Source organism: Metarhizium album (assembly GCF_000804445.1).
Source record: "Metarhizium album ARSEF 1941 chromosome Unknown scaffold_20, whole genome shotgun sequence".
Taxonomy (NCBI): Eukaryota; Fungi; Ascomycota; class Sordariomycetes; order Hypocreales; family Clavicipitaceae; genus Metarhizium; species Metarhizium album.
In genome coordinates this window covers 130,051-145,368 of record NW_024467594.1, presented here as the reverse complement: position 1 = coordinate 145,368, position 15,318 = coordinate 130,051, and the positions used below count along the sequence as shown (strand labels likewise).

General features: G+C 58.6%; 5 protein-coding genes across 5 annotated transcripts; 4 read left to right on the top strand and 1 right to left on the bottom strand.

Annotated features, from left to right (window-relative positions):
• Positions 1-348: 348 nt before the first annotated feature.
• On the top strand, positions 349-3,284 carry MAM_06350 (ABC transporter, transmembrane domain, type 1; the record flags this gene model as incomplete). The annotated part of the gene is made up of 6 exons (XM_040825148.1): positions 349-681; positions 749-1,209; positions 1,274-2,189; positions 2,261-2,767; positions 2,866-3,008; positions 3,071-3,284. The coding sequence occupies 6 exons, from the start codon at positions 349-351 to the stop codon at positions 3,282-3,284; spliced, it is 2,574 nt and encodes an 857-aa protein (XP_040676804.1).
• A 700-nt stretch (positions 3,285-3,984) lies between these two features.
• On the top strand, positions 3,985-5,214 carry MAM_06349 (alpha-methylacyl-CoA racemase; the record flags this gene model as incomplete). Its single annotated transcript, XM_040825147.1, has 1 exon — positions 3,985-5,214. The coding sequence occupies one exon, from the start codon at positions 3,985-3,987 to the stop codon at positions 5,212-5,214; it is 1,230 nt and encodes a 409-aa protein (XP_040676803.1).
• A 587-nt stretch (positions 5,215-5,801) lies between these two features.
• Positions 5,802-8,193, bottom strand: MAM_06348 (vacuolar sorting protein 1; the record flags this gene model as incomplete). The annotated part of the gene is made up of 6 exons (XM_040825146.1): positions 5,802-5,970; positions 6,028-6,112; positions 6,168-6,438; positions 6,497-7,883; positions 7,951-8,085; positions 8,141-8,193. The coding sequence occupies 6 exons, from the start codon at positions 8,191-8,193 to the stop codon at positions 5,802-5,804; spliced, it is 2,100 nt and encodes a 699-aa protein (XP_040676802.1).
• A 1,726-nt stretch (positions 8,194-9,919) lies between these two features.
• On the top strand, positions 9,920-10,819 carry MAM_06347 (uncharacterized protein; the record flags this gene model as incomplete). Its single annotated transcript, XM_040825145.1, has 1 exon — positions 9,920-10,819. The coding sequence occupies one exon, from the start codon at positions 9,920-9,922 to the stop codon at positions 10,817-10,819; it is 900 nt and encodes a 299-aa protein (XP_040676801.1).
• Positions 10,820-13,297: 2,478 nt separating this feature from the next.
• MAM_06346 (WD repeat protein) lies at positions 13,298-15,318 on the top strand (the record flags this gene model as incomplete). Its single annotated transcript, XM_040825144.1, has 4 exons — positions 13,298-13,988; positions 14,055-14,428; positions 14,529-15,157; positions 15,222-15,318. 4 exons carry the CDS (start codon positions 13,298-13,300, stop codon positions 15,316-15,318), a joined length of 1,791 nt encoding a protein of 596 aa, XP_040676800.1.

The window sequence follows — 15,318 nt, the reverse complement described above, 5'->3', positions numbered from 1 at the left end:
TCAGGGAGGTCTCTCACCACCTTTATTCCTTCTTTAATACATCAAAAAGTACCAGCAAGCTCGGGTCGTGACATGTGCCGGGGAGTCCTACACCAGGGCCCAGATTCGGCTCGTACCGTGTGTCCGAGGGTCCGCACCAGGCTGAGCGTAGAACGGAACAAGCCCGAGGTGGATGGTAGATGCCTGCCGGGTGTGGTGGTGTGGTGGTGGACCGTGCACACCAGACTCCGCAACAACCCTAACCCTGTGCGCCACGCGACCAGGGACGATTTGTCGGCTTCACGTCCCCGTTCCGATCCAAAAGCTGCCACTGCAGACTTTTCGCGATAGCTCGCCTCGCTCGCATCAATGGCGACGGCAGAGTCGGCTCTCGAGACCCTCTTCTACCTTTACCCGTTGCTGCTCACCCTCACCTTGATCGGGGCGCAATGTCTTTTGTTCCGCCGCAGTCGGCGTCGAGAGGCGGCGCGCGTCGCCTCTCCCGCCCCGTCCGAGCATGAGCCCGAGCCGCAGCTTGAGCGCGCTCGACGCACCTGCGCGTGGCTGATATGGACACTCCAGCTTTTCCACTCCGCCTTGTCGCTCGCCAGCATCACTTTGACGGTGAAGCAGGCGCTCGCTGACCCGGACCCGGGCGGCGACGCCCCCGGAACGACTGCGTTCCCCTTCAGTGCATACCTGGTGGGTGCTCCGGCTCCGGCTCGGGCTCGGGCTCCCATGTCCGATGTGACATTGACCCGAATCACAGGCCTCCTACGTTGCTGTTCTGCTTTACTTCCTGGCCGGAATGCTTCCCGACCCCGAAGGTCCCTGGAACCCAACCGCGGCGCATTGCTCGGCCTGGATCGCCGGCGCCCTGGTCGAAGCCGTCGTGGCTGCCGTCTTGTCCTCCGCAAAGGCGCATCTGGCTGTGCCGGCGGCCTTTGTTGATGCGCTGACCGCGCTGGGGGCATCCAGGGTCGCAATCCTGGTCCTCATGGCCGCCGTTCTCCTCGCCAGGGAGCGCAAGCTGACGCGGTCCGCGCCCAAATCTCTGCCAGAGGAACGCCGGCCCCTGCTGGGAAACGGCAACGCGCCGCCCGGCAGCTATGCCGCGGTTCAGAACGCCAGGCCCGGGGCAGACGCGGCCGAGAAGTCGCCGCCGCCGCCGGCGGGCATGAGCTGGCTCACCTACGTCGCCAGTTTCCGAGTCCTGTTTCCCTATCTCTGGTGCGCCCCCGTCCCGTCGCCGAGTCGTGCCGACACCTCGGGCTAACTCCAACTCTTCCCCCAGGCCCAAGGACTCCCCGCTCCACCAGGCCGTCGTCGTCGTGTGCGTGGCCTTGCTCATGTGCCAGCGCGTCGTCTACGTCCTGGCCCCGTTGCAGCTGGGGGCTCTCGTCGACGCCCTCGGCAGAGGCCGCATCCCGTACAAGGACATGGTCCTCTTCGTCGCCTACCGCTACCTGCAGGGCAACCAGGGGGCCATCGGCGCCCTGCGGTCCGTCCTCTGGATCCCCGTGTCCCAGTCCCTCTTCCGCAGGCTGTCGGCCGCCGCGTTCGAGCACGTCCTCGGGCTGTCCCTCGAGTTCCACCTCGGCAAGAAGGTCGGCGAGGTCACCAGCGCGCTCAGCCGTGGCGCCGCGACCAACACCTTCCTCGAGCTCTTCTGCTTCCAGGTGCTCCCCATGATCTTCGACATCTTCTTCGCAGGCGTCGTCTTCTTCGCCAAGTACGACGCCTTCTACACCGTCATCGTCTTCTTCATCATGTGGTCCTACATCTTTCTCACCCTCTACCTGGTCAAGTATCGCGGCAGGCAGAGGAGAGACATGACGGCCAAGACGCGCGACATGGAGGCCATCAGGACCGACGCCATCATCGCCTACGAGACGGTGCAGCACAACTGCGCCATCCCCCGCGAGACCCAGAGGTTCAAGGACCACGTGCTCGTCTTCCAACGCGCCGAGCGCCTGGTCCAGTGGTCGCTCAACGGCCTCAACATCGTCCAGAGCTCCATCTTCACCCTCGGCACCGCCCTGCTCGTCGCCGTGTCGGCGTACAAGATCTCCATCGGCGAGCAGACGGTCGGTGAGTTCGTCACCCTGATCAACTATTTCGTCCAGCTCCAGGGGCCGCTCAGCTTCTTCGGCACCTACTACACCATGCTCCAGAACAATCTCATCGAGGCCGAGCGCCTCCTGGACCTGGTGAGCTGGCCCTCTGCCCCCAAGTAACTGCCGCGCGGGCAACTCGACTCCCGGCTGCTGACGTGCCCTAGTTTAAAGAGACGTCGGGCATCGTGGAAAAGCCAGACGCCGTCTCTCTACCCTCCGCAAGAGGAGAGGTTTCCTTTAGAAATGTCACGTTTTCGTATCCGGTCAAGAACCGCGAGCCCGTGCTCGACGGCGTCAGCTTCACCGTTGCACCGGGCACCAAGACCGCCCTCGTTGGAGCGTCTGGTGGTGGCAAGTCAACCTGTCTGAAGCTCCTGTTCCGATTCTACGACGTCACCGGCGGCTCCATCACCGTCGACGGCCACGACCTCCGAGATGTAAAGATTGACTCTCTCCGCAGGAACATTGGTGTCGTGCCGCAGGATACCGTCTTGTTCAACGCGACAATCATGTACAACCTGTTGTACGCCTCTCCCAACGCCACCGAGGCCCATGTCTACGAGGCGTGCAAGGCGGCCAATATCCACGACAGCATCCTCAACTTCCCGGATGGATACGAGACCAAGGTTGGAGAGCGCGGTCTCAAACTGTCTGGCGGAGAGCGGCAGCGCGTGAGATGCCCCTTCCCTGCTCCCCATTTGCACCGCCCGCCTTGTTTCTCGTCGGCTGACGAAGAGAAAAAAATCAAAATCAAAATCACGGCCTTTAGATTGCCATTGCGCGCGCGATCCTCAAAGACGCGCCGATCCTGCTCCTAGACGAGGCCACTGCGTCGCTCGACTCCAATACCGAGAGAGAGATCCAGGATGCTCTCGAGCGCGTCACGTCCGGGCGGACCACAATCACCATTGCGTAAGTCACCTGCGACGCGACTCGTCTGAGACGGCGCTGACTCTTTGCCCTCGGCATCGCAGACATCGCCTTTCCACCATAACCACCTCTGATCAGGTTGTTGTCATCCATGAGGGCAAGGTCGTCGAGCGCGGCACCCACGAGGAGTTGCTGGCGCTCCGGGGAAAGTATCACGCCATGTGGGAGAAGCAGACGACTATAGAAAGGAGGGAGAGGGAGAAGATGGAGCGGCAAGGCGATGCGTCCGACGCAGCGTCCCGCGAATCAAGAAGCTAGTCATGGACCAGCCGTTCCTGTGGGCTGACACGGCTACATGCGACGCCTGTGAGCGCCGTCTCCGATCGACAGGAGGCGACAGTCGTGTACAAACGACTGTCACTGTGCGACGGAAGCCGCCTCGAGTCCAACCAGGGATGACAGCCTCTGTGCGTGTCGGTCGGTCGGTGTAGCGTAGGACCCAGACGCGACGAGGCTTTTGTCGTGAGCAGCAAGGCTGGCGCTCAACGACCCTCCCTCTGTCTTTGGTCATTTGTAGGGTCGCGAGACGGCGCAAAAAGTAAACAAAAAAAAAGAAAGAAATCTCGGCAGCCTTGCACTTTGAACGGCCGTCTTGATGTGCCTGCCGCCCGTCCGTCGTCCGAGTTGTGGTGACAGCTCTCGACGCCTCAGGCACAAAAAGCATCGCGTCACGTGGGGCCTGGCATTGCCGGCCGAAAGCTCCGCCCCCGCCCCCGCCCCCACCTCCGTCTCCGCGTCTCGGCTCCCGCTTCGATCGCAGCCTCGGCTCAACCCGCAGCCTGTGCTCCCGACGTCATTTGAAGTGCACGCAGGGCGTCACCAAGGCCGGCAAGTAGACCAAAATGCCTCGTGAAACCACCACGGCGACCTAGAACACCTACCGCTGGGTCTCTTTCTCTTCCTCCTCTCTTAAACTCCCCCTTTCCCCCGGCCCGCGTCCAATCGACAACATCTCACCATGGCAGAGATAGGACCTCCCCCCCTGGCAGGCATCACGGTCCTCGAGTTCGCCGGCCTGGCGCCCGGCCCCTTCGCGGGCATGCTCCTCGCCGACGCAGGCGCCTCCGTGATCCGCGTCGACCGCGCCTCCCCCGGCCGCTCGCTCCCCGCCCCCGACGCGCTCACCCGCCGCAAGGCCTCGGTCGCGGTCGACCTCAAGTCGCCCCGCGGCACGTCCTTCGTCAAGGAGCTGGTCTCGCGGGGCGCCGACGTCCTCATCGACCCCTTCCGCCCCGGGGTCCTCGAGAGGCTCGGCCTCGGGCCCTCCGTCCTCCTCGGCATCAACCCGCGCCTCGTGTACGCCCGGCTCACGGGGTTCCGCCGCGACGGCCGCTACGCCGCCATGGCCGGCCACGACATCAACTACCTCGCCGTCTCGGGCGCCCTCAGCCTCCTCGGCCGCGCGGCCGACACGCCCCTCCCGCCGACCAACATGCTCGCCGACTTCGCCGGCGGCGGCGCCACCCTCTTCCAGGGCATCCTGCTGGCCCTGCTCGCGCGCCACGCCTCGGGCAGGGGCCAGGTCGTCGAGGCCAACATGGTCGACGGGTCCGCCTACCTCGCCACGTTCCCGCGCCTCGGGCTCACGTCGGGCCTCGGCGCCCGCGGCCGCGGCAGGAACCTCCTCGACGGCGGGTGCCCGTTCTACGACACGTACGAGACCCGCGACGGGAGGCACTACGCCGTCGGCGCCCTCGAGCCGCACTTCTTCCGCCAGCTCCTCGACGGCATGGGGCTCCGCGGCCGGGGGCTCGAGGACAGGCAGCTCGACGTGGACGAGTGGCCGGCCATGCGGGCCCTCTTCGAGCGCACCTTTAGGCAGAAGACGCGCGCGGAGTGGGAGGCCGTCTTCGACGGGACCGACGCCTGCGCCGCCCCCGTCCTCGACTACCACGAGCTGGAGCGCGACCCGGCCAGGGAAGGGGACCAGCGCCCGGCCGTGACGTTGCGCGGCACGCCGTGCCTGGCCATCAAGCAGCGCCCCCCCGGGGGACACTCGGACCCCGTCGTGCACGGCCGCGGCGCCGGCGTCCCCGGGGACGGCTACCACGGCGAGCCGCTGGCCCCGGGCGACGGAGGCGAGCGTGCTCTGGAATCGTGGCTGGGGTGGAAGAAGGGCAGAGAGTACGATGTGCGCGACGGCGCATATGTCCTGACCGTGTCCACCAAAGAGTCGTCCAAGCTGTAGACCTTGGCCAACAGGCGCGCCAAACGCTCCGGCCTGATGAATCCACGTCGATACGGCCGCTTCACTTGATGCCCGCACCGCATCCGCCGGCGTGACGACGGAGCGATTGCGCCCTTGTGCTCAGGGTCCGGGTCGCGCCGCCATGTCCAACACGTGGAATTTGCTATTAATATAGTGGTGGAAATGCTTCGTCTAGTAAATACATCCCTTACACACAGATGCGACGCAAAGCGCCGCGCACAGCATGTACTGACCAAAAACAAACATCTACCTTGTGCGTCCCATCTGCAATGATCAAATTAAACCCCAACAACAACAACATCAAAGAATCATTTTCAGAGACAGAGGGTGGCGGGGACCATGTTCTGCTTCTAGCTCTCAACTGAGGATCCGCGCATCCGCTCCCTGATCTACTCTAAGCCTTGTAAAACCACCTGGTATCGAAAAAAGAGATGGTGACCGTCGAATCGAGGGTTGTCCCTGACATCGAGAAGTAGTCACAATGATTTCTGTTTCGTCACGGTTTCCATGGGCGCCAAGCAATTGCAGTCAACACCAGTATCTGGTCTTTCTGCGGCTGGTGGGCTTTACTGGACCTGGCTGACGATTTCACTGGCCTTGCCTAGAGATTCAACCATCTGCTGGCATTCTTTCCGTCGGCGGATAGTAAAGTCGCTTTCTTTCAGCAAATCATCGAGCGTATCGGTTCGGTACATGTTCTCGAGAAGTTCACGTTGCATTTCATCCTTGGTAAACCTGTGCATTGCTAGTTAGCACCCGTAGCAAGACGGCATGAAATCATCGTGTACATACTGCACTAGGTTGAGCATAATGGCCTTCGGGACCATGTCGATCATGGTGCGCTTGACAATGTTGTAATACGAGGAAATGAGCAGCTCTATTGAGTGACGTTAGTGCATGTCCGGCGTAAAAAAGTACCGAAAGAGCCTTACTGATGACTTCTACTTCGATGTTCTCTCGCTCGGAAAGATTGCCAGAAGCCTTCAATGTCGGCGGAGGCGCTTCCATGGCCGCAGCCTTCTTCTTGTTCTTGGCAGCAAAGAAGCTTCCAAAGAAGCCGGCATTGCCGGGACCGTCTATTTCGGGGATTGTGGGACTGGCAGCCCGGGCAGGTGTGCCAGACTGTAGCAGAGGCTTGCCTGTCTTGGGGTCAACTTGGACGGGTTTGGCGGGGTTGTATCGTTCGTTGACAATCGCCATGGCCTGGAGTTTGTGGTCAGAGACGTGGGCTCTTGCAAAATAACGGGGCTGGTAGACTTACACGGTGGCCGTTCAGGAAATCGGGGTGACCAGTGTTGATGTAGCACGATTCCATGGCAACAAGGTCGCGCACCAGCTTGTTGGTGGGCTCCATGGCCTTCTTGAAGAAGGCAATGACAACACCATGCATCTTCTCCTTGAGCTGAGGATATCGGCGGTACAACTGCTTGCCCAGGAGCTGGGACAAGATTCGAACCAGTTCGTCATAGGCGAGCGAGACACACTTTAAGCTGGGATCTTCGAGGCGCTTGATCTGCTGCTTGACAATGAGCTCAAAGGCAGTTGTCCCGACGAAGAGCGCCGGTGATGAGCCAGAAGAGTTGTACAGAATAGTCCGGATATCGACATCTTTGACGACGTCGAACGGATCCACAGCCTTGACACCGTTCGCGTACAGCTCGTGGAAAACGAAGCTGATACGAGCACCGCCCGAAAGCTCTGTGCTGGAAAGCTCAGTGTTGTTGCCGTCCAAAACTGTCCGCCACTCGTTTGTGAATTCGGTAATGATGTTGAGGACGACGTTGGCACTGTTTCCAAGCATAGAAGGCCCCAGGCTCTCGAGCTCGTTGCTGTACTTTTGTAGTGAGCTCGAAATCCGTGCTTTGATATCGGGCAAAGTTTGTTTGATGTGCATCATGAGAATCATGTTGAGTTTGCGTGCCAGGTAGGGAGTTCCGCAGTAGGAGCTTTTGTTGCGGTAAGCCTTGTGGTTTTCGAAGAATGCTTTTTCGGCGTCAAGAGCAACGTTGATGGCCTTCTTATTGTCGATGTCTCGTTGGCCTCGGTTAACCACGGGGACGTAACCCAGACGCAATGGGATGACACGATTCGAGAGAATATCGATGACGTCGGTTCCGTCGTCCATCAAATCGACCTTGGTCAAGACACCAATGGTACGCTGACCCTCGGGGTCAACTTCGCGGCCAAGCTTGAGACCGTCCGAGTTGGCCAGATCAATGTTGGCCGCGGTGACGGCCAAAATAATAGCATTCGACTTGCCGATATATTTCAAAACCATCTCTCGGATCTGTCGCTCGATATCGCGGGGTTGGTCTCCCACGGGCACCTTGGTCAGACCCGGCAAGTCGACCAGCGTCAGGGTGAGAACGTTGGGAGAGTAGATTCGGAGGTTGATGGGGGCGGGCGAGATGCCAGAGTTCTTCCCAACCTTGGCCTCCGTCTCACGAGCGATCTCCTCTCTGATCTTTCCGAAATCGTGATACTTTTGGCCAGGAATGTGCAGAAACTCTCCCCACTCGTCGGCATTGGCGGCCTTGTCGTTGGCCGTGGACACTTCGTCTCGCTTGACACCGTTCGTTTGGGCGGGTCGGTTGATAAGCTGCAAGACTAATGGACGCCGTGTGACGATGCCAGAGCCTCGGGGCAAGCTGTGATGGAAATGGTTAGTCACTTCTTCACCGGCAGCAAGTCCACGTCGCAAAAGGGGCGACATACAAGTCTCTGCCCACGATATTCTCCAAGACGGAGCTCTTGCCGCTAGACTGACTGCCCACTACGACAATCTGGGGCAAGTCAATGGGATTGTTGACGCCGACAGTGGCGAAGACATCTTGAAGTTTATTGACGAGTCTAGGAACTCAAAGATTAGCAGCCGCATCGTATTGCCTGGGCGGTGAGGGCTCACTGGATGAGGGCGGGATCCGAGATGCCACCCGGGGTCGCGAGATTGCCAGTCATGATGACTACGCTTGCGTCGCCTCACTGCGGCTTGTGACTTCGCGGTATCAGGCTCGAGCGTGTCGCAAGGCGGTGGTGTTGGACGGTGGCAGAAACTGAGGCCGTTGTTGAGGTGGCGGTCCGACGATGGGGGCGGAGGGGGGACGTCACCGCGATGACTCGCACGAGGACGGGAACCAGACGCAATACGATGCCGCTCAGCGTTTCGGTGCCGCAGTACGGGATGCTCGACCAACAGGGCAGGCGGCGCACGAGGCTGGAGGATGACGGCGTGCGAGAAGATCGACGGTGGTTACGACGTTTGATAAGGAGGACTGACTGGCAGGACGATCTGCTTCTCGAGTCGACGGGAGCCTAACAAGAACAAGGGCAGGGGAGAGAACTAGAAAAGCCAAAGTGGTGTGTCGCTGCCCTGGACCGACCCAGCCAAGCCACATGTGGCGGGGCAACGGAACCGCCGCGTTCACAGGAGACGAGTGCCACGTGACAAAAACGCCAAAAGGACGACCCAATCTGTTTGGCAACACGTTTTCCGAAAGTGTCACGGATGGCTGGATGAGGCCGTCTCGTGGTAGATGGCAATTGTGTTGGTGATGCTTGTCCCCCTCCGAGCTCAAGGTACTGACGGGACTAATATATCAGCATTCTGAATGTTCCGAGGCCGTCCGGTCCGGTTTTGCTTCCATTTTGCAACCAGCACTCTTCCAGAAAAAAAGGTCAGACAGATGACCGCGGGAATACGCTTTGACAGAAACGTTTTTATTATTCACCAGCAAGAAGGGATGCCATGGAAACCACGGAGCGAGGCTAGGCAAGGAAAACCTGTGTGCACTGTTCTATCTCGGAGGTGCGACTCCTGCCGTCATGTCGCAGCAAGTGCACCAGTACACAAAACTGGTACGCACACAGCTGCCTCATGCACGACGTGTCGCAGCTCAACGAAGAGATCGAGACGTTGGGCATGTTGTATCGTGGGTACTTGGTGGGCCATGTGCAGAGTGCGATGCGAAGCAACAGAACAGCACGACTTGGAGGCCCGACGTGATCCTTTGCCTCCCAAGTTCCAACTCACAAAAAGAAAGCTCTGCATCATCGTGCCATTCTTTGTTGCCTAACCTTTCATGGCGTGTGTTGCATTTCTTGGCATCCCCTTTCCGCTCGTGGCCGCCGAGGCGTCAGTGAAGCCTTCGTTCACTCGACAAGGCCCTAGGAGCAACCTGGTGAGACTCTGCAAGTCATTGGTCTGTGGATATTTCTACTCTACAAGAGGATTTGAGTTGATCAATGCATTGATCAGTAGAAACTGCCCATCGGCCCCATATCCTCGAAAGATGCCATGCTGGACCTGGTGCGACATCGAGGGGCTTCCGTATATCTGACGGGCCGGGCTGCGGCGATCACGGAAACCAGACGCACAATCGCGTCATGTGAAATGTTGATTGGGCGCCGTTACGATCCCGCGGCCCGTCGCGTTGCGTTGGCGGGAGAGAAGCTCCTAGCGGCAGGAAATCACCGTTGCGCCAGACCAGACTCGACTCCATGTCTAGATGTCAGTCCTCAGTCTGGCCCTCACCGACCTGGACAGGCCTTGGAGAGGACACCTCAAGTGCTGAGGTACTCTCCGCCAGCAGTGACCCGCGTGGGCCCGTGTTGTTGAAGTCGACTTGTCTTATGCTACCAGTTGAAGCTTCCCCAGCTCATCGTTGAAGACTTCCCAGGCGCAGCCATGGGCCAAGATTACGCACTTTCGTTGCTAGCTCACCCGCCTCAATCGATTGCACCGGAGGACATGCGAGAAGCACTGTATCCAAGTCTGACTGCTTGTGTCGAGCGGCTTCTCGGACGCGCAGCATCGAACAAGCCTCTGCTTGACGTTGCCGTTCGCCTGACACGCCTGGTGGATGAGTGTGAAGCACAGGCGGAACTCTTCGCCCGTACCAAGGAGATGGTGGCTGGCGTCTATGGACTGTTGGCTTCCGTCTTGGAGGAGGCCAGGCCCGTCATGGGTCGACATGATGCTCGGGGTCTCGAGGCTCGCGTCACCCTCATTCACGAGGCCAACATTGCCGCAAGCAGATTCCCATTGCCACCCGCAGTGCGCGAATTCCGTGCTTTTGCAGCAAGTGGCAGGCCACGGACTCGTGTGTCCCATGTAGGCAGTCCGCAGGGCGACGACATGTACCGGAAGTTCCGGCTCTTGGCCAAGAACTCGGTTCCGACAGCAACACTTGACCACGCCGATCGCCTTCCCGGAGGCATGCAAATGTTCAACCCCATGGCGGTGGGAAGAGAGCGCATGCCGACTACTATCGGCAACTACAGCCCGCGCGTAATCGTCGGGCTTGAAGGCGGGAGGCTTGGCTTGTCCGACAAGTCGAGACTCACCATGGAACTGATGGCGCTTTCTCCGTCAAACGTGGACGAGCTCACGGACGGGAGAGCCATGCCCAGCTCGTTGCATGTTGTTGTGCGCAGTGGTGAACATGTCCCAGTAGCCGACACGAGGAACTTTCTCCCGGCGGCACCGGAGGACGGGCAATTGTTGAGGCAAAAGCAGGGTGGTTTGCAGCCGGGGCCGAAGACAACGTCTGGGAGAGCGTGCTTTGCGGTGATGTTCGTGTCGTAATGTCAGCCTTGAAACAGGTCCAACTGGAGGACAGGCAAATACCAACGATTGCCATGGTGTCGCCGGATACGATGTGGCTTCTTTCACTGATGCGGAAAATATGCAAGGGCCAGGTTTTTGTTACAGAAATATGCTGCATTCGTCACCATGGTGGAAGTACCAATGGCAGCATGCATGTGTCCAAGACTTGGTCGTCTCGGCGGGTCTTGCTACGCATCGCCGCGCCTTTACCCTTGCACGGCTGAAGCCGCCGGGATCACGTCACCATTTGAGGCTATTCATCATGGCGACGATGCCCCCGTGCAACACCGCAGCACTACAGCGCAGCGCAGCAATAGCAAGTACCGGGTTCTTCGTTGCGACGGCGACTGGGCTTTGGCGCGTCGTCGTCCATCCGCGACGCAGACATCAGCAACGTTTCGAATCCCCCCTGTGCTTGGCATCTGCGGCACACAACCCACGCAACCCTGGCAGGCACCAAAGGGAAATGGGACGTGTGCGGATTGAATGCCATGACGGTGGAACTAATAATTACGTACGCTGTGGGGATAAATGTGGTGCAAACATGCTTTTCCTTAATCTCTACGCAAAACGTACGTATTACCACACTACGTAGTAAGGAGTGCTTATGCAATGATCCGCAGTCGTGCGATACTTGAAAGCTTCCCGGTCTTTGCTGCTTCTTGTCAATGCGAGCCTAGCCAAGCCACGGCATGCCAAACGCGGCGACATGTTCTGGCAACGTGTGTGGAGGAGCCCCTTTCACGATAACTTATAACTCTACTCCGTATATGTTTGAATTGACACCCACTGCGGATGGAATTAATTTAATTTGATGGTAAGAAGAAGAAGAGGAGGAGGAAAACGGCCCTCAAGGTACTGCCTAGGACACGGCAAGAAAAGCAGAACAGTCCATCAGGAATGTACCGTCGACATGACTTTGTAGTTGCGAGGGCCAGAGTGCGCCACGTAGTCGTTGATGCTGCCCGGCGCCATTGCTTCAACAAGTTACAAGACCCGGCCGACGTAAATGCCCCCAGGAAGGGCGGCGCGTTTACACAAGCATAGCTTTGCCTGCGCGAGCATCAGACACCGCTCGAAGACGGGCAGACCAGATGGAGTCTGTAGGCCAGGGACGGCCGTGGCCGTATGCGGACTGGTCACACGAGAGCAGAGGGCATTGAAGCTGGACAGCACGTAGATGGTATGAAAAGCCTCATGTTGAGCTACAAGGAGAGAATTGTGTGCGTTCCTTGAAAAGGAGCGCTCAGCATGCGCTTTGAAATAGGGTTTGGGCTGTTAGTCAGCAGAGCGGACCGCCTCACGGTGTCCCCACTTTAATCATTCTCGGAGGCCGGGCAGGGGGCAACTGTATGTACGTAGGCCTTACGGAGTACGGAGTACGCCACCAGCAAACACTGTGGGCCTCTGGTCTCGAGAGCACCAGCCTCAATCCTGAACCTCCGTCCACGTCAAGTGCTAGTGCTGGTGCTGCTTCTCCAGATGCTCGGACCCTCTTTTGACTTCACTCCTCCACGACCGTCTTCTCATGCCACAATTCGACAAAGCTGGCGCCATCAACCTCGTCCAGCGTTGCTCAGCTCGCCCTCTCGCACGGCGACCCGGCTCCACCGATATTCCACCTTTCACTTGACCATCATCGACGCCAGCCCCATGTCGTAAACCGCTGCCCTCCAGTGCCCGATACGCCTCGTCACATGCCCGGCGACGATTGAGGTGTTGCTGTCCTTCGCGGCGTCCCAGCAAAACGACAAGACAACACGCTTGGACAGTCATCGTCGATCGACCACCCGAATAATCCTGCGGTCCTCCAAACCTCCAGTCGGCTCGACTGTGCTGGAGCTGACTCCCTTCCCAAAAAAATTAAATTAAAAATTAAAAAAACACAACAAACAGAAACGTCCACGTCCATCGCATACCAGCCTTCATCACCTCACGATACGCATACGAACCTGGTCTGGTCCCAGATCCAGCTTGGCCGGTTCGCCATTGCTTCTTCGCCCTCTCGTCTCGACTGTTTCGGCTTAAAACAAAATCGACTGCAACGGTCACCGCGGCTTTGCCCGCGGAACGGTCGACGTGGACCAACCCTCCGACTCTCGTTCCCTCCACCCTATCGTCCCCTCCGACGACCCATCATCCACTCCGCTTCCCTCTCGACATTCTGCCAGCGCCGTCCTCTCGGCACCCAACCCCCTCTCGCCGCTTGATCTCCCTGTTCCGTTTCCCCAACCAGCTCCGGCTTCGACTGTGAACATAGAATCTTCCACTCCAAGACCGGATCTGCCTTCCGGCTCGGCATCGCAGGTCCTGGGTAGGCGACGACGCCTGTCCCTCTCTTCCCCAACACAAGATTCCACCGACTCTTCTTCTGCTGACGACGGGGTTCCTCTGGCCGCCACATCCTCATTACCTAGTCGGCGTCGTCCTAAAAGAAGGCGGCGATTGGGCATAGACATGGCCTCAGATGGCGACTCCGTCTCACAGTACAATGGAGGTGGCGTCGCTCGCTCGAATGGATCTACTGATGTCGTTTCGCAGAGCGCTGTCTTGCCTAGTGGCGTGACGAACGGGACGCACAAGACAGCATCTTTAGCCGACAACGGCTCAGCGAATGGAGATAAAGCCCCGGCGTCGTCCATCCAGCCGCCGTCATATTTCGGACACGACAGAGAGGAGGTGACTCGCATTTTAATCCAAGCATTATCAGACATGGGTTATCAAGCGGCGGCCGAGAGTGTGAGCGAGGAGAGCGGGTTCAAACTGGAAAATCCTACCGTGGCAGCCTTCCGGTCAGCCGTGCTGGATGGCTCGTGGGCTGAAGCGGAGGAGCTGCTGACAGGAGCTACCACGGCAGGGCAGGGTGGCGAGGATGGGAATGGACTTGTGCTCGCTCCAGGCTCAGACAGAAATGTTATGCGATTCGGCATGCGCCAGCAAAAGTTTCTGGAGCTCCTAGAAACCAGAGACACAACTCGTGCACTTCAGGTTCTGCGGACGGAGTTGACGCCGCTGGAACACGATACATCCAAAGTGCATTTTCTTTCCAGCCTCTTAATGTGTCTTTCAGCAGACGACCTGATGGCCAAGGCGAATTGGGATGGAGCACGGGGTCAGTCCCGCAAGAGGCTGCTGTCCGATCTATCGAGTGAGTAGCGAAATCTCGCAAGCCTTGCCGAATTTTTGATGTGTTGGAGTTAACCAGCCTTGCTAGGGTGCATCTCGCCATCTGTCATGCTCCCCGAGAATCGTCTAGCCGTCCTCCTTCATCAGGTCAAGCAAAGCCAGATCAACTCGTGCCTCTTCCACACTGCAGCTTCGTCTCCTTCGCTGTACTCGGATCATCTCTGTGACAGGCGATTCTTTCCCAGGGATATCGTCCTAGAGCTCCCTGAAATGAGAGGAGAGGTGTGGGAAGTGCAGTTCTCTCACGACGGATCGCACCTTGCTGCCTGCGGATCTGGCGATAGCGTGTTCATATGGGAAACGAGGTCATTCACAGTTGTGCATGCCCTGAGCATACAGGTTCACAAAGATCACCACTCTGGCGTGGCAAGCATTGCATGGAGTCCGGATGACTCCATGCTGGTGACCTGCTCACAGGACAATTTTGCCCGATTATGGGATACCAAGGCAAGAACCTGCTCCCCAATGCCCATTCTAAACAGCAAACTAACCAGACGCATAGAGCGGCTTATTGATAAAGAAACTGAAGAGGTTCGACGAACCTGTCAGTGGGTGTGTCTGGGCAAGTGACAGCGCGACGTTTGTCCTCGGCACTCTAGACAACAAGCGTAGCATTTGTACGTTCAACAACGAGGGCGAAGAGGTGGTCCAGTGGAACAAGAAGCATCGTGTGCAAGCCCTGGCCGGCTCCCGGGACGGACGTTGGCTGGTAGCGGCGGATAACTTTACCAACATGTACGTCTACAACGGGGCAACACGAGAGCTGGAGTATGAACTAGATTTGGGCGCCCGGCCGATATCCCTGTCCATCAGCCTGGACTCTCGGCAGCTGCTTGTCAATAAGGAGGACAGCGAAGCACAGCTCGTCGACTTGATCACGAGAACTACAGTGCAGAAGTTTCTGGGCCACATGACGGACAACTGCGTCATCCGGGCCTCTTTTGGCGGGGCCAACGAAAGCTTTGCCATGAGCGGCAGCGAGGACGGCAAGGTGGTCATTTGGCACAAGAACATAGGAGCTGCCGTGGAGAGGCTGTCCAGCTTCTCCGGCAAGCGATGCAACTGTGTGGTTTGGAACCCGGTCGATCCGTACATGCTCGCGTCGTGTAATGATGACGGAAAAGTGCGAATGTAAGTTGTCAAAGTCCTACCTCGCCACGTACATGGCGCGAGGAAAGCTGACGCCAAGTCGTAGATGGGCCAACCGCAAAAGAGGGCTGGAAATCAGGTCCAGGATACCCGGACTGACCGGGTGGAAACACTATCAGAACGAATCGGCGCCGTACGCCTAG